Raw genomic sequence first — 21,636 nt, forward strand, 5'->3', positions numbered from 1 at the left:
ATTATCTAAATGAATACATTTCTTGGCTCATATATTTTCAATTGTTTTGCATCATCTGAAGTAGCATTTTTCCTTGTTCTTTTGTTTAGGGGAGAGCAATCTTGTGGGTTAGTTGCAATCTTGTGGGTTAGTTGCAGTCTTAGGGTGAGATTATTTTCTGCCAGTTAAATCTGAAATAGGTCTTCAACTGTAGAATGAAATGTCTGTTTCTAGTTGGTTGTAAAGTTTATTAAATTAAAATAGGTTGGATAAGCTGCATACAGAATGTTTCTTTATACTGAAGATATTACAAGATTATTAGTTTATAAATTACCCTGTAGTAGTTGACAAAAATTGGCAGATATGATATATCAATAAATTTTATACCTTTTCCCATATCCCTATTTAAATCTATTAATTAATAATTAATAAAAATAATATAAATAGAATATAATTAATATATAATGCTACATAACATATGTAATATATTACATTACACATAAATTATAATTATTACAAATAATATTTATATCCATTAATATATAATTTATATTTATTACTAATATAATGGTTATAGTAATATATTATATATTATATATAATTTTAATTAATTATATATAATATTATTATTTTAAATATTATATATAGATATTATTTACATTGTATTAATATTTTGAATACTAAAATGATATTTTATATTATTTTATATAATAATACATATAATTTATAGTGAGCATTAATTGTATTAATTTATATTTCTTATGTTTCATATATCATATATATTGATGGCACATATTGAGATATATATTGATATCATAGATATTGATATCATATATTTTCTTCCTGTTGTACAATTGCTTCTCCAGGCAAACTATCTGCAATCCACTCCATCCTAATTTCCTTTTGGAAAGCCAAGATGGAAAACCACACCAGGATAAGTGAGTTCATTTTGGTGGGGTTCAAATCCCACCCAGGATCCCAAGTCCTTCTCTCAGTTCTCTTCTCCACAATGTACTTTGTCACTGTGGTGGGAAACATCTGCATGATCCTCATCATCAGGATGGAGCCCAAGCTGCACACCCCAATGTACTTCTTCCTGGGGAACCTGTCCACCTTGGACATCTGCTATTCCTCTGTCATCACTCCCAGGGCAGCCCTGGCATTCTTGCTGGGCAGAAGGAGCATTTCCTATGCTGGCTGTGCTTCCCAAATGTTCTTCTTCTCTCTCTTTGGCACAACAGAAGCTTTTTTCCTGGCTGTGATGGCTTATGATCGCTTCACTGCCATCTGCAACCCGCTGCTCTACCAGGTGGTTATGAGCAGAAGGCTTTGTGTGCTCATGGTGGTGGGCTCCTATCTCTCAGGCTGCATCAACTGCACCATCCAGACAGGCTTCACCTTCAGCCTGTCCTTCTGTGGGCGCAGAGAAATCAAGCACTTCTTCTGTGAAGTTGCTGCAGTGATCCACACCTCCTGCTCCAACACCCTCGTCAACGAGCTCGTAATGCTGGCTGTGTGTGGACCAATAATTGTGGGCACTGCCCTGGTGGTTTTTGTCTCCTATGGTTATATCATCGTCACAATCATCCAAATGCCTTCAGCAGAAAGCAGGCACAAGGCCTTCTCCACCTGCTCGTCTCACATGGTGACAATCTGCTTGTTCTTTGGGACAGTGTTCTTCATGTATGCTCAGCCTGGAGCTGCATCCTCATCACCCAGCAAGAGCAACATCATCTCCATCTTCTACACTGTTGTTATTCCCATGCTGAACCCCTTCATTTACACCCTCAGAAACAGGGAGGTAAAAGGGGCTCTGAAAAAACAGCTAAAAAGGAAAGGGTTTTTTAAGCGCCATTCCTGAAGTTGAGAATGAGCACAGTGTCCAATTTGTAAAATAAAGGACATCAGGACCTGAATGTAAAATAAAGGACGGGATGTAAAATTAAGGACATCAGGACCTGCTTTCAAGAGTCTTTTGTGTTTCTAGATGATCAGTAAAAGCAGGATATATAAACAAATCTATGAGAATCTAGTGATTGTTATTTCAACTAAACAATTTCTGATAGGATATCCTTCAATGGGCAGTATATTTGATTTCTATGAAATTATTTCATAAGTTTACATCAATTACACTTAAATCATTGATGCTTACCCATAAAATCAGAATAAAAATAAGAATTTAAAAGTAAGGTCAATTAAGTAAGCCGAGGCCACACATCTGTTAAATGGCTGATCACAGTGACACACAATTTTGACATTTTCTTTTACATTATTGTGAACAAAAGTATCTCTTTTTTTCCGATTTTTCTGTGGCCAGCTTAATTCCTTTTCTAGAGCAGATGAAAGTGAGGTTTCATTTAACCGTAATTAGATATTTACAATCCATCTGACCTGTGATTTAGAGGCCTCTTATAGCCATTCAAAAGATACCAGCATTTTAAAGCCATAATTAACATGATGGGTTGGACAATTTGAAGAGTACCTAAGTGTACTGAACATGTAAAATAGGACAGAAAATTCAGATTTTGGCAGCAGAATCTGCTGCCACACCTAAGTGTCTGAACATGTAAAAACAGGACACAAACAGATTCTGGCACTTATTTCTGGAACACAGCCAGTTCAGGTTGGAGGCATTCCCACTCTGCACATCCACAGCCAAATTAAGTCAGACAAGAGTGAAGCACAGAGATGTGTCTTCCTGTGCAAATAACTCTTAAATCTCAAATATCCAAGCTGGCTCCTCGTAGAAAACCCATTTCTTCTTTTCTTAACCACAGGATATGGCACTTTCATAGAGCTGGTGGCCAGAGGGAGGAGGAGAGCTGTGGTTGCTCAGTGAAGCAAGGGAGACACCACTCCGGGAAGTGCCCCAAAAGAGACAGGACACGGCACTTGGTGTCATGATTTAGCTCATGGTGGTGTTCAGTCAAACACAACAATCCTGGAGGTATTTTCCAGCTTTAATGGTTCTGTGACTGAGTGACAGACTGGGGCTGGGGGAAGGATGATGGAGGATGGATGGATGGATGATGGATGGATGGATGGATCATGGATGGATGATCATGGATGGATGCATGATGGATGGACAGATGGATGATGGATGGATGGATGATGGATGGATGGATGGATGGATGGATGGATGGATGGATGGATGGATGGATGGATGGATGGATGATGGATGGATGGATGGATCATGGATGGATGATCATGGATGGATGCATGATGGATGGACAGATGGATGATGGATGGATGGATGATGGATGGATGGATGGATGGATGGATGGATGGATGGATGGATGGATGGATGATGGATGGATGGATGGATGGATGGATGGATGGATGGATGGATCATGGATGGATGGATGATGGATGGACAGATGGATGATGGATGGATGGATGGATGGATGGATGGATGGATGGATGGATGGATGGATGATGGATGGATGATGGATGGATGGATGGATGATGGATGGATCATGGATGGATCATGGATGGATGGATGGATGGATGGATGGATGGATGGATGGATGATGGATGGATGGATGGATGGATGGCTGGATGGATGATGGAGGATGGATGGATGGATGGATGGATGGATGGATGGATGGATGGATGGCCGGATGGATGATGGATGTCCCCTCAGCCCCGCTCTGCTCTGTTCCCTGAGTGTCCCCTCAGCCCCTGGGCCCAGGCGGTTCCCGAGTGTCCCCTCAGCCCCGGGCCGCTCCCCGTGTCCCCAGCCCGGTTCCAGCCCGGTTCGGGCCCGTTCCCGAGCACGGCCCCGCCGCTGGGGTGCGCTGGCCCTTTAAGGGCCTCCGCGCCGCTAGGGGGCGCCGTGCGCTGCGGGGGGGCGCACGCGCCGTGGGCGCTGCTCGGCGCATGCGCGGCGCGGCAATGCGGGTGGTGGTGGGTGAGTGCGGGGCTGGGGGAGCGGGGCTGTGAGGGAGCGGCGGACAGAGAGAACGGGGCGTGAGGGTGCAGGGGCAAGAGAGAAGGGGGCGCGTGAGGGAGCGGCGGACAGAGAGAGCAGGAGCCCGTGAGGGAGCGGCGGACAGAGAGAGAACGGAGCCCGTGAAGGAGCGGGAACCGTGAGGGTGCGGAGTCCGTGAGGGAGCGGAGGTCTGAGGGAACGGGGCCCGTGAGGGAGGGGTGGCCTGAGAGAGCGGCGGTCTGAAGGTCTGAAGCGGGGGCCGTGAGGGAGCGGGGGCCCTGATGGAGCGGAGGCCCTGAGGAAGCAGGGCCGTGAGGGAGCCGCGGCCTCAGGGAACGGGGGCCTGAGGGTGCGGGGCCGTGAGGGAGCGGCGGACAGAGAGAGCGAGGCCCGTGGAGGTGCGGGTGCCTGTGGGAGCAGGTCCGTAAGGGAGCGGGTCCCGTGAGGGAGCGGGAGTGTTGAGCGGAACGGGGTTTTGGAGAAGGGCCTGGCGGGCCTGGGTTGTGGGTGCTGCCCGCTGGGTTGGAGCCAAGCCGCCGCTTCCTCCCCGGCTATGGGAGCTGGCCATGAGCGCGGGCGGTGATGCAGCCCCAGGCACGGGCCGCCTCTGCTGCAGAGGGGTGATGGCACAGCAGCACAGCCCTGAGGTTCTGTCTCTCTCACCAGGTGGTGGGACGGGCTTCGTGGGCAGAGCCCTGACCCAGCTGCTGCGGAGCCGAGGGCACCAAGTGACCCATGTGTCACGAAGAGGGGGCACGGATCGGATCAGCTGGGTATGAAATGAGAGCGGTCACAGCAGGGCGAGTGTGACAGGGCTGAGAAACCAGGCTGCGTGCCGTGGCTTTCCATGGCATGGAGGGGAGGTCTGGCTCCTCTGGATGTCCTTTTGCTGGGTGTTCCATGGGTCAGAGTCATTAGAATGGGTACTGCTGTAGCTCCAAGAAACAAAATCTTCTCCATTCGTGCTGTCTCTGCAAATGTCAGGAAGAAACTGGGTGAAGTTCTTGGGAGCCTGCTCTGCTTATTTGCAGGGAAGGCTTGATCAGAGGGGTGGCCTGATTTGTCATGTCTGTCACTCCTGCCCAGGAGGAGCTGTCCCACTCCGGGCTGCCCCTGTGCGAAGCTGTGGTCAACTTGGCTGGTGAAAATGTCCTCAACCCTTTCCGCAGGTAACTTGATGTTCCATAGTGCTCTTGGGATAAGGTGGAGTGAAGACAGGCTGGTGTTGTCAGAGAATGTGGAAAGGGAGGAAACAACATGACCAGGAAGCTCTTGGGTTGACATTTGCACCCTCAAGTACCCAGAGCGTTTCTGTGGGCCTGGTAGGTTCTGAGAGACCTTTGGAAGAAAAGTTCCCTCCTGCATCTACAGCTGGAGGCCAGAAACATGAGTTCCACATTTCCAAAAGGAGATTGGGTGGCATGCCTGCATGCAAAGTTTGACTTCTGGGAGGAGCACCAGCTTTGCTGTCTAGATCCTTTGCTGACTTTGAAGGCAGTCCAAACCCTTCAGTCTTGTAAGGGAAGAGCCACCATCTCCCAAAGTTCTTCTCTCTTTGTGCTGTAAGATGACATGTCCTCCCTTTGCTCGGGGCTGAGGGGAGTTCTGTGACCTCTCCTTGGTGCCTTGGGAAGGCTGGCCTAGAACAGAGACTGGACAGAGCTCAAGAATAAAGCAGGGATTTATTAGGAGGATGCATGGATCCACCTTGGGCAGCACAGGGCTACACCCAAGATGAACCAAAATGGTCACAAAATGCCCCACTGGTCACAGGGTCTCTTACTTTTATAAGCTCTGCTCCATTTGCATATTGGAGTTAATTGTCCAGTTACAGAATTACAGAATAAAGAAGGGATTTACTCAAAGGATCTCCTCCATGGATCCACCTTGGGCACTACAAGAGCCCAGCCAGGGCTGCACCCAAGGTGAACCAAAATGGTCACAAAATGGTCCCAGAATGAACCAAAATGGTCACAAAATGCACGACAATGCTCATGAGGTCTCTCACTTTTATAAGTTCTGCTCCATTTGCATATTGGAGTTAATTGTCCAATTCCACCTTCAGCCCATGCAGTCCCATCCTTGTTTTTCTCTCTCCAGCCCACACTGTTTGTGCTCTTGGCCTGAGATTTGGCTCATTTGTCCTTGGTCCCCATCTGGAACAGGAATTGTTTTGTCTCCCTGCTCTGTGCACAGAGCTCACCATCCCCTAATAGAAGCCCAGAGCCACCCACTAAAGCAGCACAGAACCTGAAAAATAGAAAAACTAAAACCTGAGGCATCACCCTGTGCGTGTGAGCTGGTGTTGGCTGGGTCCCCCTTGGTGGCAGTGTCCTGTGAGGTGTTTGATCCCTGGCTCTCCCTTTCCCAGGTGGAATGATGACTTCTGCAGGGAGGTCGTCAGCAGCCGGGTGGAGACCACGAAGGCCTTGGCCAAAGCCATCGGTGCTGCTGAGCAGCCTCCCCGTGCCTGGGTCCTCGTCACTGGCGTAGGTATTGGTTGGGCCTGGCCAAGACAGCACTGCTGCTGACCTGGAGAGGCCTTGCCTGCAGACAGTTCCTCAGGAGCACCTTCTTGCCTTGAAATGTCAGCTGTATTGCTATCAGTGTCACTGTGTTTAGGCAAGCCTTGATAAGCTTTAAGTGCTGCTGGAGAGGAATTTGGCTCCCTGTGCTTTGTCTAGGGCAGTTCTGTGTTTTCCTGTGAAAGCCTTTAGGCATCCTGTAGAATCAATTTGTGTCAGTAGGGCCTTCTGCATAATCTCCAACTTCCTGCTTGCTGCAGTCTTTAAAGCTGAGGTTTATCTTTAAAGCTGCCATGGTTTAAACCTTCCAGCCACCTCAGTGTGTTGTTTGTAGGCCTGTTTGGGTTTTGGGGCTGCTTGAGTTCCTACTGAACCTGTAGAGCACATTAGTAGTTCAGAAACTTGTCAGCATTGCCACTAGACTGTGCTGTTCATGTGAGGACATCCCTGGTGGAGTGATCAGAATCCCAGAATGGTCTTGGGTTGGAAGGGGCCCTAAAGCCAATCCAGTTCCATGGCAGGGACACCTTGCACTGTCCCAGGGTGCTCCAAACCCCATCCAGCCTGGCCTTGGGCACTTCCAGGGATCCAGGGGTGGCCACAGCTGCTCTGGGCACCCTGTGCCAGGGTGTCCCCACCCTCACAGGGTAGATTTCCTTCCTAGCAGCCAGTCTAAACTGACTTTAAATTTGAAGCAATTCCCCCTTGTCCTGGCACTCCAGGCCCTTGTAGTCTCTCTCCAGCTTTCTTATAGGTTCCCTTCAGGTGCTGGAAGGTTGCAATTAGGTCTCTTTTCCGGGCTGAACAATCCCAGTTCTCTCAGCCTTTCCTCACAGGAGTTCTGGGCTCCTGGAGGCAGAGAAGGTCTGATGGGAAAGGGGGACTTGGTGTGATCATTCAACCCTGACCCCCTTTCTGCTGTCACCCTGCAGGTTTTTACCGGCCCAGCCCCACAGCTGAGTACACTGAAGACAGTGCAGGAGGGGATTTTGACTTCTTCTCACGCCTGGTGAGCTCGTGGGAGGCTGCAGCTCTCATCCCTGGGAGCCCAACTCGTGGTGTTGTGGTGAGATCAGGTGAGATGGGGCATTGTGCTTGCTAATGGTGATTGCTTTACTGCTGGGAAGAGCTGGGTAAAGGGCATCAGTTCTTCTCTCTTTCCTTGTTGGGGTGCTGTTCCAGCCAGCCAGCCTTTTAAGGATTCTCCTGCTTGTAGGTGTGGGTTTGGAGGGGGTTTTGCCCTCTGGCAGCAGCACCTGGTGTCACTCTGTTCTCCCCACAGGTGTGGTGCTGGGCCGAGATGGCGGCGCAATCTCCCAGATGCTCTTGCCTTTCCGCCTGGGACTCGGAGGCCCCATGGGCTCTGGGCTGCAGCCCTTCCCGTGGATCCACATCCAGGACCTGGCTGGCATCGTGTGTCACGCCCTGGAGACGGAGTCAGTGCGAGGCGTCCTCAACGGCGTGGCCCCGTCCTCGCCTGGCACCTCCAATGGCACCTTTGCCCAGGAGCTGGCGGCAGCCCTGGGGCGCCCGGCGCTGCTGCCGGTGCCCGCCTGGGCCGTGCGGGCTCTCTTTGGGGCAGAGAGGGCGGCCATGCTGCTGGAGGGACAGAGGGTGCTGCCCAAACGCACCCTGGAGAGCGGCTACCGCTTCATCTTCCCTGAGCTGCCCGCAGCTCTCAAGGACATTGTGGCTTGAGGCCTCCCCACCTGGGCTGTTTGTGTGAGCCCCCCATCAAAGAGGGGAGCCCTGCCCCCTGACACTTCCCCATCCACGTACAGCAGGGGTGAGCAATCCTGCCCTCCTGTATCTCACTGTCCATCCCCAGTTTAGGAATCATCCCTCTTCCTGCCACCTGAATCTTAACATCACCTGCACTTGGGGAAGGGCAGGAGCCCCTCACAGGACTGGGACTGTGGGATTGCCCATCTTCCCTTTGTATGGTGTGTGTGTGAACTGCTGGCAAAGCAGCTGGGGGTGTCCTGTCTTCTCTCCTGAGAGATGTGGCAGCAGGAAACAGTCCTCATGCTGTTGTAATTCATGGTACTGGAAGTTGCCCTTCCTGTTTTCTCCATGATGACAGGCAAAGCAGAAGAGCTAAAGTCTCTTGGTGTTGGTGGTTGTGGGAGAAGATGCATCTTAGGGTGCTGAATACAAATTGCTTGGAGACTCTGCCCTCTCTTGTGGCTGGTACCAAGTTGATGTATGGTACCTTCAGCTATGTCTAACCCAAAGAGTTGCACCCTTCCCGGGTTGCATTCCCCTTGTGCTGTGGCAGGGATGAGGGAGAGCCCTGCTTTGCCAGCCTCTAGAGGAAAGGGTGACAGTCAGACTGTGGCCCCTGGGCTGCTTTGCCTTGGCTGAGTGCCCATCTAAGCTTGAGCTCAGGAAAGCTGGGTGGTACATCCCTGTGTGAGCTTTGGTCATAGCTTTAGTCCAAATGAGCATTTCAGCTATTGCCTTCCTTGTGCTTACCTCACCCCAGGGTGGTTTTCTTTTACTGATCCCATGAGGTGGTGCTGGTGTTCAGGTGTTCCCCCTGACTGGGCACTGAGGATATCCCAGCTGCCTGGTCTGCCTTGGGAAGCAGAACCTCTTCCCTTGTAAAGCAATTTCATCATCTCACAGTGACAGAAAATGTATCCATGTGCTTCCCTTGACCCACTTCCATATCCCAAAGGGGGTTACAGAGTGTGAAGTCCACAGGACAGTGAAGTTTATTGTAGCAGTACTTCTGGAGAAATGATCCTAGTGTGATGTAAGCTGGGGCTAGAAAATTCTATTAAAAGGCACTTCAGGCAGATAAAGACCTACACTTTGCAATCCACAACAACAACAGTCCACTCATTTCTGTATGCCAGAGTAGCTGAAGGATCAGTCTTGGTGAAGTCTGGATGAGTCTCCTGTCTCTGTTCAGTACATACTGGAGACATCTGTGTGACATCTGTGAGCAGGCTGAGCCTGCAGTTGTGGTCTCATTCTGGCAGAGCTGAGTGATCTGTACTGCTGCCTTGCTTTGGGGTTAGCTCTGGGTAAGTTTGCAACACAGTATTAAAGACAGCAAGGCTTAATTCAGAGTTTTCTGTAGCAGTCATAGTTCTGCACCATTTGTATTGTTAATCTGCTTTAAACATTCTTTCACTAATTGTAAGACACTGATTCCCTAATTAAAGTTTGTGTTTCCCTTCCTTGTACCCCTTGATTTCCACTGACCATGGACTTCAGTAAAACCTTTGATTCCATTTTCCACAGTGCTCTCCTGGAGACACTGGCTGCTCCTGGCCTGCATGGGCATACCCTGCCCTGGGTACAAACCAGTCTGGGCAGCTGAGTGCCAGGTGGGGAAGGGTTAAACCCAGGTGGGGAAGGGTTAAACCCAGCTGGTGGCCCATCAGAACTGGTGTTCCCCAGGGCTCAGTATTGGGACCAGTCCTTTTTAGTGTCTTTCACCAGTGATCTGCATGGAGAGGTGTGGTCACCAATTGTTGTGGTATTGTGAGGGTCCCCAGAACAAGGTGAGAGATGAGAATTGACTCCAGGTTCTCAGTAGGCTGATTTATTATTTTATGATGCTATTCTATTATATTCTATTATATTCTATTATAGTAATATACTAAAACTATACTAAAGAAAGAGAAAGGAGACATCAGAAGGCTGGACAAGAATGGAAATAAAAACTCATGACTGACCAGAGTCCTGACACAGCTGAACTGGGATTGGTCATTAATTAAAAACAATTCACATGCTGTGTAAACAATTCTCCAAATCACATTCCAGAGGAGCAAAACATTGAGAAACTGAGGCTTCTCATCTTGCCAGGAGTAGAAATCATGAAGAAGGGGTTTTTCATAAAATGCCACCGTGACAAGGGGATTGAGTGCACTCTTAGTGAGCTGGCAGACCCAGCTTGGATGGCATTTTTGGGAGGGTGGGAAGGCTCTGCAGAGGGCCATGGGGCAGTGCCAGTGGTAGGAGGCTCATCAGGGCCAAATGTTGGGTCCTGCACCTGGGTCACAACAAATCCATGCAGTGCTCCAGGCTCAGGGAAGAGGGCCTGGAAAGCTGGAATGACCTGGGCATGCTGGGTGACAATGGCTCAGTGTGCCCAGGTGGCCAAGCAGGCCAGTGGCACCTGGCACCATGGACACACAGAATAGAGATCCCTCACCCAGACAGGAAATCCTGGCTGCACTGAGCAACAGCAGGGCACGGCCAGACAAGTGTGGTTCCTCCCCTAAACATCCCTAGTAAATCTTGGAACCATCGGAGATGCTTTTTCCCTCCATTCCATAATGGGTCCTTTATCCCCTGGGCATTAACTCTGCCTCAGGCTGTGAGCTGACCCCAGAGCTTTTCCCACTGAGCCACTGGAACAGATCCACACCCAGCAGGGGCTGCTGGATCTCCTGGCACAACCCTTGAAAGAGCTGGATCAGTGTCCATTTCTCTGGTTAGGTTCCTCTCTGGTTTCTCTACCTGCTGGTGGGCATCTGTGCCCCTTTGTGCATGTGTAGACCAAATTTTTATTGCATAACCAGAAAAAATCACTTTGTAAAGGAGCAGAGAAGTGTTTTAATCACTGCCCTGAAGGCTTTACTGATAAACAATCCTGTAGCAATGATTGAACTTTTTTTTATTTCAAAGCACAGTTGAACACAAGCTCCAGGGCAGCAAGTTGTGAGTTATAATTTGAGAGTCTGTGGTTGGGAGAGTTATAATTTGCATTTTTTCATCTTGCAAAGGGAAGGAGTGACTACACTGCCATGAAAATTCCCATTTCAGTTCTGCTCCAATTATCACAAAGTTCCTTCATCTGCACGTGTCCTCATCCACATGACGTGAAGCACTACAAGAACTTTTTAATTAGCCCCACAGTGACAAAATCTGGTTTTGCTAATTTTATTATTGTTATTCTTTTTTGAATGACCAGAAGTGCAAGGTGATTTGGGATTTTGCTTTCTTTTTGTATCCCATCATTTCCCTTAACAAAGGCATCATGAATCCTATAAGGGAAGGTTGTTGGAGTCTTCTGTTGGAGGTAGGTTTGCAATCATCTCCTCTGAGTAGAGCTGTGCTGTTTTATCTTGTAATTTGAGAATGAATTCTTGTAGCCTGTGTGAAGTTGGATCACAGAAACAGGAGTTTGCTGAAGGTATTTGCTCTTTCTGCCAAAAATACTGGAAGGATGAGTAATTCCACATGCTGCTGGTGGCAAAGATTATTTGTGAAAGAGGAAATTACCTGAAAATGTTTATCACTTTTAATATATAATATTACTTAACAGAGCTTCAGAGACACTCCCCATGTGTTGGGAGAGGTCTGAGGGAAGGCAGGCGTGACTCATAGCTGTCTCAGCATTTCTGTATTTCAGGTTTTGCTGCAGCTCAGACTTACTTTTGTGTTAGAGGGATTACTGAGACAAAAGAGAAAGGCTGGATTAGAGTTGAAAGCAAATTGCTTTTTCTCTCGTCCAAGATTATGTGAAAATACTATTCTTTAATGGGAAATGAGAACAAAGAATCTACAGTATCAATTGTGGATTGTTAGAAAATGTGATTTCCTACCAAAAGTGGTTTTCCTTTTTGGATCTGTGGAAAAAGATCTGCAATTTTCAAGCAGAAAATAGGATTGATTATATAAGGCTTTAAAATGGAATTATGCACTGACACTAAGGAGGAAACTCTTATGGGAAAAAATTACAGTATCCCTGCAGAGTATTCACCAGAGGGAATGGAAATGTGCAGAGAGTTCTTGTTTCTACAGTTCTCTGAAATTCCATTTTGGGAATAGTTTAACAGTTTATAGGGGAAAATAAAAAAGCTGTGGTTTATTGTAAAATATTAGATTTTTGTTTCAGCAGCCAAGTGGAGGTAGTAACTTCCCATCAGGGAAATGGCTCTGTCACCTTGGGCTGTGGGTGCAGGTGAGCAGCTGCCATCATCTCTTAGAACTTCCCCACAGTGTCTCCAAATTCACTGAATTTAATGCATGGAGAGAAGAGAAATCTCTGTGGAAACCTTTCAGCAGACTTCTTGCACCAGGGAGTGGCCTACAAGAGAAACAGAGAGGGATTTTACACAAATTCATGTGGTGGCAGGAGTTGAGGACAGGAAAATGGAGGAAGGAGTCAGTACACTGGATGGCAGGGCAGGAAATTGTAGGGAGAGTTTGGAGAAATAGGTTGGCATGAATGTTATGAAGTCTGACATAAGTAAATATTCATCCTGCTTCTGGGAGAGGACAAGCCTGTGCAATCAGCAGAGGCTGGAGGCCAGGAAGCAGCTTTGTAGATAATGGTCACAGTTGAGATAATACAAAGCAACACTCCATTTTCAGAAGGCTTCAAACCCAGTTTTATTACAGCCTGCATGCTTTTTGTACATTCTTATAAATCTCATAAGTTTACTCAATTTACTCAGACAAACAAAGTGCTCATTAGAATAGGCAGCTGCAAGTTTCTCTTATTTATCCTTCTTTCTTTCTTGGTTTCTATGTCAATGACCTTGGTAGGAAATTCTTTCAGGGGTAAACCTGGATCCTCTTCTCAACCTTTCTCTGGCTCACAGAAATTGCTGTAAAATCTCTTCCACAGATAGTGACCCTGGCAAACAGCTGAATAGGAGACGGGAATGTGCTCCTCTGTCATAGAAGGTGAAGCTTCAGCTCTGCCAGCAGAGGTCTGGCCAGGTAGTGCAGGGAAATTATCCCAGCCCTGCTCAGTGCAGGGAAATTATCCCAGCCCTGCTCAGTGCAGGGAAATTATCCCAGCCCTCCTCAGTGCAGGGAAATTATCCCATCCCTGCTCAGTGCAGGGAAATTATCCCATCCCTCCTCAGTGCAGGGAAATGATCCCATCCCTGCTCAGTGCAGGGAACTGATCCCAGCCCTGCTCAGTGCAGGGAACTGATCCCAGCCCTGCTCAGTGCAGGGAAATGATCCCAGCCCTGTTCAGCGCAGGGAACTGATCCCAGCCCTGCTCAGTGCAGGGAACTGATCCCAGCCCTGCTCAGTGCAGGGAAATGATTCCATCTCTCCTCAGTGGGTCAAGACCAGCACTCCAGGACAAGAAAGACAGTCATACACACACTGGACTGACATCCTTGAAGGGTCTCCAAATTAATCATGGGCTGGATGACACGGCATTCAAGGAGAGGCTGAGAGAAATGGGTTTGTTCACCCATACAGGAGAGAAGGCTGAGGGGAACCTGATTTCTGTGTATAACTAGCTGATGAGAAGAAGATACAGAGGAGATAGAGCCTTCCTGGAGGTGTTACAACAATAAGATGAAAGGCAACGGACACTAACTGGAACATCCTAAGTTCTCACTGAATATAAGGGAATTTGGTTTTTTGTTTTGCTTTGTTTGGTTATATACTTGAACAGTCCACAGAGTTTGTGAGACTCGATGACTTCCAAAAATCCCTCCTGGATTAATCATAAATTATTTTATGATTCTATGTTTTAATCTATGTTTTAATAATTCTGTAGTCCAACACACATTTATAGTCATCTTTATTGCTCTTGTTTGTGCAGGGATAAAGAATGGAGTCAAAGAACATCACCACCACTGTGACAGAATTTGTCCTGTTGGGCCTGACACAGAGCCACAAGGTGCAGTATTTTCTCTATGTGATCTTCTTTCTCATCTATGTGATGACCTGGCTGCTGAACTTCACCATCATGGCCACTGTGGCTGTGGACCACCACCTCCACACCCCCATGTACTTTCTCCTGGCCAACCTCGCCTTCCTTGACGTCAGTGACTCCTCAGTCAACACTCCCAAGCTGCTGTCAGGCCTCCTCACCCAGCACAAAGTCATCTCCTTCCACCAGTGTTTCCTCCAGATGTTCTTCTTCCATTTCATTGCAGGGGCAGTGGCATTTCTGCTCCTGGGGATGATGGTGGATCGCTACGTGGCCATCTGTGAGCCCCTGCGCTACCTGTCCATCATGAACTGGAGCACCTGCACAGGCCTGGTGGCAGCTGCATGGCTGGGTGGATTTCTTCATTCCATTACACAAACTGGCCTTCTCCTCCAGCTGCCATTCTGTGGCCCAAATGTACTGGACAATTTCTACTGTGACGTCCCCCAGGTCATCAAACTGGCCTGCACTGACACTCGCGTGGCTGAGCTGCAGATGGTGTTTAACAGTGGAATGATCCTCATCAGCCTTTTTGTGATCTTGATTATTTCTTACATTGTCATCTTGCTGAAGATAAGGACATGCATCACGGAAGGGAAGAGAAAAGCTCTGTCCACCTGTGGAACACAGATAACTGTTGTGAGCTTAATATTCATCCCCTGCATCCTCACCTACGCCCAGCCTTATAAGAAATCCCCTGGGGACAAGGTGGTCTCTGTTGTTTTCACTGTGGTCACCCCAATGCTAAACCCAATGATCTACACCCTCAGAAACACTGAGATGAAAAAGGCCATCAGGAGAACGCTGGGGAAAATATTTCTGTCAGCAGGAAAGCAGAAACTGGAGCGGACAGCAGATCCAAAGTCATCAAATGCGATGCTCCCATGACAAAACTGTGTTCATCACTGATATTCCTGTATAAAAGAATATAGGGTGCCCCTGACTCTGGTAATGATTGGTGTCTGACTCTATTGATTCAGAATGCTGAACAATTGCTTTAATAAACTATACTATATTACACTGGATAAAGTTTTCTTTGTCTCTTCAGTGTTTTGGTTGTTTCTGGCACCATCAAATCTGGTGTTTCCATGACAAAACTGTGTTCATCACTGATATTCCTGTGTAAAAGAACGTAGGGTGGCCCTGACTCTGGGAATGATTGGTGTCTGACTCTATTGATTTAGAGTGCTGAACAATTGCTTTAATAAAACATACTATATTACACTGGATAAAGTTTTCTTTGTCTCTTCAGTGTGTTGATTGTTTCTGGCTCCAGGAGTGATAATTATAGAATTGTGGCATCAGCAGTGCTAACTCAGGTGCCTTAGTTAAAGCTCTAGAGATGCATGAATTTATTTGTAATTATTCATTGTATTTTTTATTTCTTGTAACTTATATAATTCTGAACCATGTGGCCTCTAGAAGCCATTGTCTAGAATTCTCCAGATCACTTACTAGTTCAAAAACTCAATAAATCAAACAATTTTCTTTTTCTTTCTTTCTTTCTTTCTTTCTTTCTTTCTTTCTTTCTTTCTTTCTTTCTTTCTTTCTTTCTTTCTTTCTTTCTTTCTTTCTTTCTTTCTTTCTTTCTTTCTTTCTTTCTTTCTTTCCTTCCTTCCTTCCTTCCTTCCTTCCTTCCTTCCTTCCTTCCTTCCTTCCTTCCTTCCTTCCTTCCTTCCTTCCTTCCTTCCTTCCTTCCTTCCTTCCTTCCTTCCTTCCTTCCTTCCTTCCTTCCTTCCTTCCTTCCTTCCTTCCTTCCTTCCTTCCTTCCTTCCTTCCTTCCTTCCTTCCTTCCTTCCTTCCTTCCTTCCTTCCTTCCTTCCTTCCTTCCTTCCTTCCTTCCTTCCTTCCTTCCTTCCTTCCTTCCTTCCTTCCTTCCTTCCTTCCTTCCTTCCTTCCTTCCTTCCTTCCTTCTCTTCCTCCCTTCCTCTCTTTCTCTCTCCCTTCCATTCTATACTACATAGACACATGTATATTAATAACCCCCTTGTAATGCAAATAAAAAATTAAACTCAGTGCTGACCTTTAATGTCATAAGCTGAAATAAAGAAGCAGCACATTCCAACAATGCTAAAACTTCTTTATGTGGTTCTAAAGTGAAGAATCAAGTACTGCACCAGCAACACACAACTAATGACTAATTTAGCTGTTTTCTTGGAGCTTCCTTAAGGAGATCAAGTGCACCTATGGCAGGAGGTGATTTGACAGAACCACAAACTATGGCAGCACATTGAGCTCAGCTAGACATTTAAATCAGTACCAATTTTTGCCAGAAAAAGTGAATTAATTAGTTATCAAATACCCCTTCACACGGACTTCTGAAAATAATTAATAGAAAGAAATTAACATGTTAAAATATATGATTTTTAAAAATGCATTCTTCCATAAAAGTGCTAGAATCAATAGTTCACATATTGGGGTTGGGGAGATGAATCCAGGCACAAACTTCTGCCCTGGTCTATTTGTGAAGCTGGAATCCACCGAATGATGTAATTTAACCAGAATTTCCCTTTTTTATAGAGGAAACAGGATGGTGCAAGTGTGAGCTCAGCTCTAGCCAAACCCATGGCTGTGGTTCTTAGGGACCAACAATCAGTGCTCCTTGCTAGAGGTGAAATTCTGATTTACACCAGCTAAAAACCTGCTTTGTTTCCTACCCCACCTCAGTTTCTGTTTGGGGTATTCTTTGTGCACATGTGGAAACGGGAAACAAGAGAGATGAATTCAGGAAAAACAGAAAGTTGCTGATAGCGTTTGGTGGGAGGGCACTGCAGCAGGAATAAAAAAGGTTTATTCCAAATGGATGAGTGATTGTGGATGTCTCTCTTTGGATCAGAGTCTGAAACATCTTTAAAAGAGGCAAATTAAAAGCTTTAACCATTTGGAATGCAAAGTCCCTTAAAGTGATTAACACTACTGTTATTATACTACAGCAATAAAATTTATTTTATTTAAGAAATGCTTTTTTTTTCAGTATTATCTTTTTGAGTAATAAAACAAGAAAAAAAATTCTCTGTTTTTACAGAGGTAAAAATAAATCAGGTCCCAGAAGCAGAGTCTGCAGAAATGTAAATGAAGTTTCATTAACTCTTTCTCCAGTGTTCCAGTTATGCAGAAAAAAAAAGTTTCAACAATACAGAGACAAATTAAGCTCCCTAGAGGAGTCTAAGCAAACAACATTGCCAAATGCAATTAACACTCTGTCATTAACTGTTGTTGTGAAGTTTGTGAAGTCAGGCAATGACTTCATCCTGAGATGATTTACATTGCTTTCCTCTTTTACAAGCAAACTAAACCAAAAAAAAAAGAACATTATACTCAATTTTAGTGCCCTTTTCTGCCTTTATGGCCAGTCAGATGAAACAGAGACACCTCAGAGCCCAGCATGGCCACATCAGTAGTGAAAATTTCTTTTTCTTGACCTCAATATGGAAAGTACAGTTTGAATGCTGCAGGCTCTGGCCCGGGCTATTCACCAAGCCAGAGCACCTCTTGTATCCAGAATAAACCTCAAAACCCTCCCAAATAAATACTCCCAGGTTGTAGCAGCCCTTTTCTCTGTGTGCTAATCCTCTGGGAATTCTTCTTTTTCTGCCTGGATGAATTTCTTCAGCTGGGATTTCCAGAATGCTCTTATCCCATGCATTGCTTGGAGGGTGGGGGCACTGCACTGCATTAAATGCTGAGTTCTTGCTGGAAATAAGGAATTATCTCCAGTTAATCTTCCTTTCCTTCCCTTTCCCCACACCTTACATGAAAAACACAAGGCTCTGAAAGAAGTAAACTAATTTCCTTATCACTGTCATTCAGTGAACCTCTTTTCTGCCAGAAGGAATGGAAAATATATAAAAAGGGAAAAAAAAGGAAAAGCAAAACATGTAGTCCCTATCAATTAGTGTGTGCTTAGCCTGGAAAATTCACTATAAAAGTATTTCTTCAGTAAGAGGGTGAGGAGAACTCCTGCAATTAAGTGAGTAGTGGCAGCCTGGATATGTGAATTAGACATGGGAAGAGCTCAGCTTTAGAAGAAATGTCTGAAATATATATTTTGTACTTTAAGGAAGAAATGGAGATAGAAATTCTAAATAATTTGCTTCAAAGAATAAATACAAAATATTTAAAAGTGTGAAAAAGATATTTGTGCCTGTAGTTTCCCCTGATCTAGTTAACCATCAGAACTCACAAAAACTGGAAATAAGGTGTTTAATCCACACATTCACGGAGAAGAAAATCTTTATTTCTTCATCAACACAGCCATCCCCCTGACTAGTACTTCTTTGACTTCTTTATTCCTCAGGCTGTAAATCAGGGGGTTTAAAGTGGGAATTACAGTTGTGTATATGAGAGCCAGGATTTTCTTGGCCTCCTGTGAATCCCTGGATTTTGGCTGCAAGTAAATCAAAGTCCCGCTGGCGCAGTACAACGTTACCACGGTGAGGTGCGAGGAACAGGTGGAGAAGGTCTTGTGCCTGCTCTCTGCAGAGGAGATCCTCAGGATGCTGGAGATGATGCAGGTGTAGGACAGCAGGATGAGGCAGAAGGGCGTGAAGATGACGAGCACGGTGGCCGAGATCAGCTGCCGCTCGTAGCGCGACGTGTCCGCGCACGAGAGCAGCACCAGCGGCGGGATGTCACAGAAGAAGTAGTTGATGCTCCTGGGCCCACAGAAGGGCAGGGTGAACACCCAGGCTGTCTGCACCACCGACACCACCTGGCCACTGCAGCAGGAGAGCAGCACCATGGAGAGGCAAGCCCTGGTGCTCATGATGGCCGGGTACCTCAGCGGGCGGCACACGGCCACGTAGCGGTCGTAGGCCATGGCTGCCAGCAGGTACCACTCAGTGGACGCCAAGAAAACCACACAGTAGAGCTGTGTGACACAGCCCAGGTAGGAGATGCTCCTGTCCTCTGACAGGGCGCTCACCAGCATCTTGGGGACCACCACTGAGGCTGTGGAAATATCCAGGACGGACAGGACGCGGAGGAAGAAGTACATGGGCGTGTGGAGGGTGGGGTGAGCTGTGGCCATGCAGATGAGGAGGTTCCCGATGAGAGTCATGCTGTAAACGAAGCAGACTGTGAAGAACAGCAGGTGCTGGAGTTCTGGGTGGCTGGACAACCCAGAGAGGATGAATTCACTCAGCAGGGTGTGGTTTCCTGCATCTTGTTCCTCTGCTGGCTCCATCTGGGAGGAATCAGAGAGACTGTCAGACCAGGATCACTCTGCTTCCAACCAGGAGCAGCCTCCTGGGGATGCCTGGAGATCTGCTGGATCAAAGGGTGGAAGTCTAGAGCAGGCTGGGCTGAGCACACTGAGAAGGCAGTGGCTGGAAGTGCGTGGTGCCACTGCCCTCCAAGTGTCATTGTTTGGTGGTGTCCCCAAGCCTTTGACCAAGAGGAGCTGGCACTGAAGGGGTGGCTCCATCATGGGTGCAGGGTTAATGCTGAGATCTGCTTTCCCCCCAGATGTCAGGTCTGTGCTCCCAGCTGCTCCCAGGTGAAACGCCCAGGTGAAAACTGAAACACCCACAGACCACAGGAAGAAAGAAAAACCCTTGTGCTACCCTAGGGAGCAGTGGGCAATGCTCCTTGCACTCTGTTTCTCCTCCTGAGTGGGCTGACAGGGCAGACAGCCTCCCTCCAGGACATCTGAAATCCAGAGCAACCCAACTTCAGATGACAGCCAGGGAAGTTGAGGCTGTGGGAGGCTTTGGCTCACATTCACATCAATCCCCAGCAGTCAGGGGGACAGAAATCCTTCCAAGAGCCCAGAAATCCTTCCAAGAGCCCAGAAATTCTTCCAGGAGCCCAGCTGTGGGGAAAGCACTCCCAAATGGAGCAAGCAGAAGCTGTGAAAAGAAGTCCTAAGCCAACTCCTGCCCACCAAAACACCACAGAGCAAAGAAATCAGCACCAAATTAAACCAAATAAAAATTTGTGTCTATAGGGAGGCAAAGGAAGAAGGAATTATTTGAGGCAGAGGTACCCACAGGGAATGATGAGGAAATGCAGAGGGAGAAGCTCATCCATTCATGACTCACATGGCCTCGTTCCCCTGGGGAGGGCTCCTGTGTGAGGGATGTTCACAAAGGGCTGCACCAGCTCTGTTTCCTCACTGCCCAGGATGGGAAACTGAGGCACTGAAAGAGAGGAGATCAGACTGCCACAGAGGAGAAAGGATGGTGAATTCTGTGTCCTTCAGACTCAGCATCTCTCACCAAAGGGGCCACCAGGCACTGCCCTACAGCAGCAAATCTCAAGGCACAAAATGCATTTTGGCACCAGAAATGTGCCCATGAACAGTGGGGGAAGCACCTGTGGCTCTGTACACACAAGGAACAATCAGCAGAGCTGGCACACCGTGAGGGACACAGCTCCAAGCTCTGCCATCACCAGCCAGCCTTGGGCTGCTCTATAGATGATATTCTTGCCCCTGACAAGGGGAAGGAAATGATGCATTGACTCCATCTTATCAGAAGGCTAATTAATTACTTTAAAATACCATATTACTTTAATATAAATTACTTTAATTTTTAAAGAATATTTAAATTTAATGTTTTAAATGAATATCAATATTAATTACTTTCATATTAATTACTTTAAATACTATATTATTCTATATTATCCTATTACTATATTATACTATATTACACTATATTCTATACTATATTACACTATTACTATATTACACTATATACCCTCTCTCTGATGAGGGGAGAGGAATGATGCATCTGACTCCATCTTATCAGAAGGATAATTAATTACTTTATTATACTATATCATTCTATACTATATTACTTTACTATATTATACTATTACTTTATTACAATATTACATGATATTACACTATATTATACTATATTACACTATATTATTACTATATTACACTATATTTTTACTATATTATACTATATTACACTATATCATTATTATATTACATTATATTATTACTATATTACACTATATTCCCTCCCCCTGACAAGGAGATAGAAATGATGCATCTGACTCCATCTTTCAGAAGGATAATAATTTTCTTTACAATACTATATCATTCTATATAATATTACACTATTGCCATATTACACTATATTACACTACATTACACTATATTATACTACATTCCACTATATTATTAGTATATTACATTATATTATTACTATATTACACTATATTCCCTCCTCCCAACAAAGAGAGTGAATAATGCATCTGCCTCCATCTTATCAGAACGATAATTAATTACTTTATTATACTATATTATTCTATACCATATTACACTATTACTATATTACACTATTTCTATATTACACTAGATTTTTACTATATTCCACTATATCACACTACATTACACTATATTATTATTATATTACATCATATTATTATTATATTACATCATATTATTACTATATTACACTATATGCCCTGACAGGCCAAGGAACCCAAACACCCTCACTGTGGGTGAACAATCTCCACATTGCATTCTACTTTGGCACAAACACAGGCACACCAAATGAGATAAGAATTGTTTTTCCTTTCCCTGAGGTTCAGAGAATGTGAAA

The 21,636-nt window shown here is 46.0% G+C and overlaps 4 protein-coding genes across 5 annotated transcripts; 3 read left to right on the forward strand and 1 right to left on the reverse strand.

Moving 5' to 3' along the window:
• Positions 1 to 892: 892 nt before the first annotated feature.
• Positions 893 to 1,840, forward strand: LOC134430807 (olfactory receptor 9S13-like). The gene has a single exon (XM_063178689.1). It carries the CDS (start codon positions 896 to 898, stop codon positions 1,838 to 1,840), a length of 945 nt encoding a protein of 314 aa, XP_063034759.1. The 5' UTR covers positions 893 to 895.
• Positions 1,841 to 3,842: 2,002 nt separating this feature from the next.
• Positions 3,843 to 9,629, forward strand: SDR39U1 (short chain dehydrogenase/reductase family 39U member 1). Of its 2 annotated transcripts, XM_063178744.1 has the most exons (6): positions 3,849 to 3,889; positions 4,577 to 4,683; positions 4,997 to 5,079; positions 6,282 to 6,403; positions 7,368 to 7,511; positions 7,718 to 9,629. In XM_063178744.1, exons 1-6 carry the CDS (start codon positions 3,859 to 3,861, stop codon positions 8,131 to 8,133), a joined length of 903 nt encoding a protein of 300 aa, XP_063034814.1. In that variant the 5' UTR covers positions 3,849 to 3,858; the 3' UTR covers positions 8,134 to 9,629. The 2 variants fall into 2 exon arrangements, with proteins under 2 accessions (XP_063034815.1, XP_063034814.1); XM_063178745.1 differs by lacking the exon at positions 4,997 to 5,079 and having other exon boundaries at positions 3,843 to 3,889.
• Positions 9,630 to 10,475: 846 nt separating this feature from the next.
• Positions 10,476 to 15,243, forward strand: LOC134430997 (olfactory receptor 4D1-like). The gene is made up of 2 exons (XM_063178919.1): positions 10,476 to 11,473; positions 13,970 to 15,243. The coding sequence occupies exon 2, from the start codon at positions 13,979 to 13,981 to the stop codon at positions 14,966 to 14,968; it is 990 nt and encodes a 329-aa protein (XP_063034989.1). The 5' UTR covers positions 10,476 to 11,473; positions 13,970 to 13,978; the 3' UTR covers positions 14,969 to 15,243.
• A 3,071-nt stretch (positions 15,244 to 18,314) lies between these two features.
• On the reverse strand, positions 18,315 to 19,265 carry LOC134430998 (olfactory receptor 10A5-like). The gene has a single exon (XM_063178920.1). The coding sequence runs from the start codon at positions 19,263 to 19,265 to the stop codon at positions 18,315 to 18,317; it is 951 nt and encodes a 316-aa protein (XP_063034990.1).
• Positions 19,266 to 21,636: the final 2,371 nt, after the last annotated feature.

Source organism: Melospiza melodia, chromosome 30, assembly GCF_035770615.1.
Source record: "Melospiza melodia melodia isolate bMelMel2 chromosome 30, bMelMel2.pri, whole genome shotgun sequence".
In the NCBI taxonomy this organism is placed as follows: Eukaryota; Metazoa; Chordata; class Aves; order Passeriformes; family Passerellidae; genus Melospiza; species Melospiza melodia.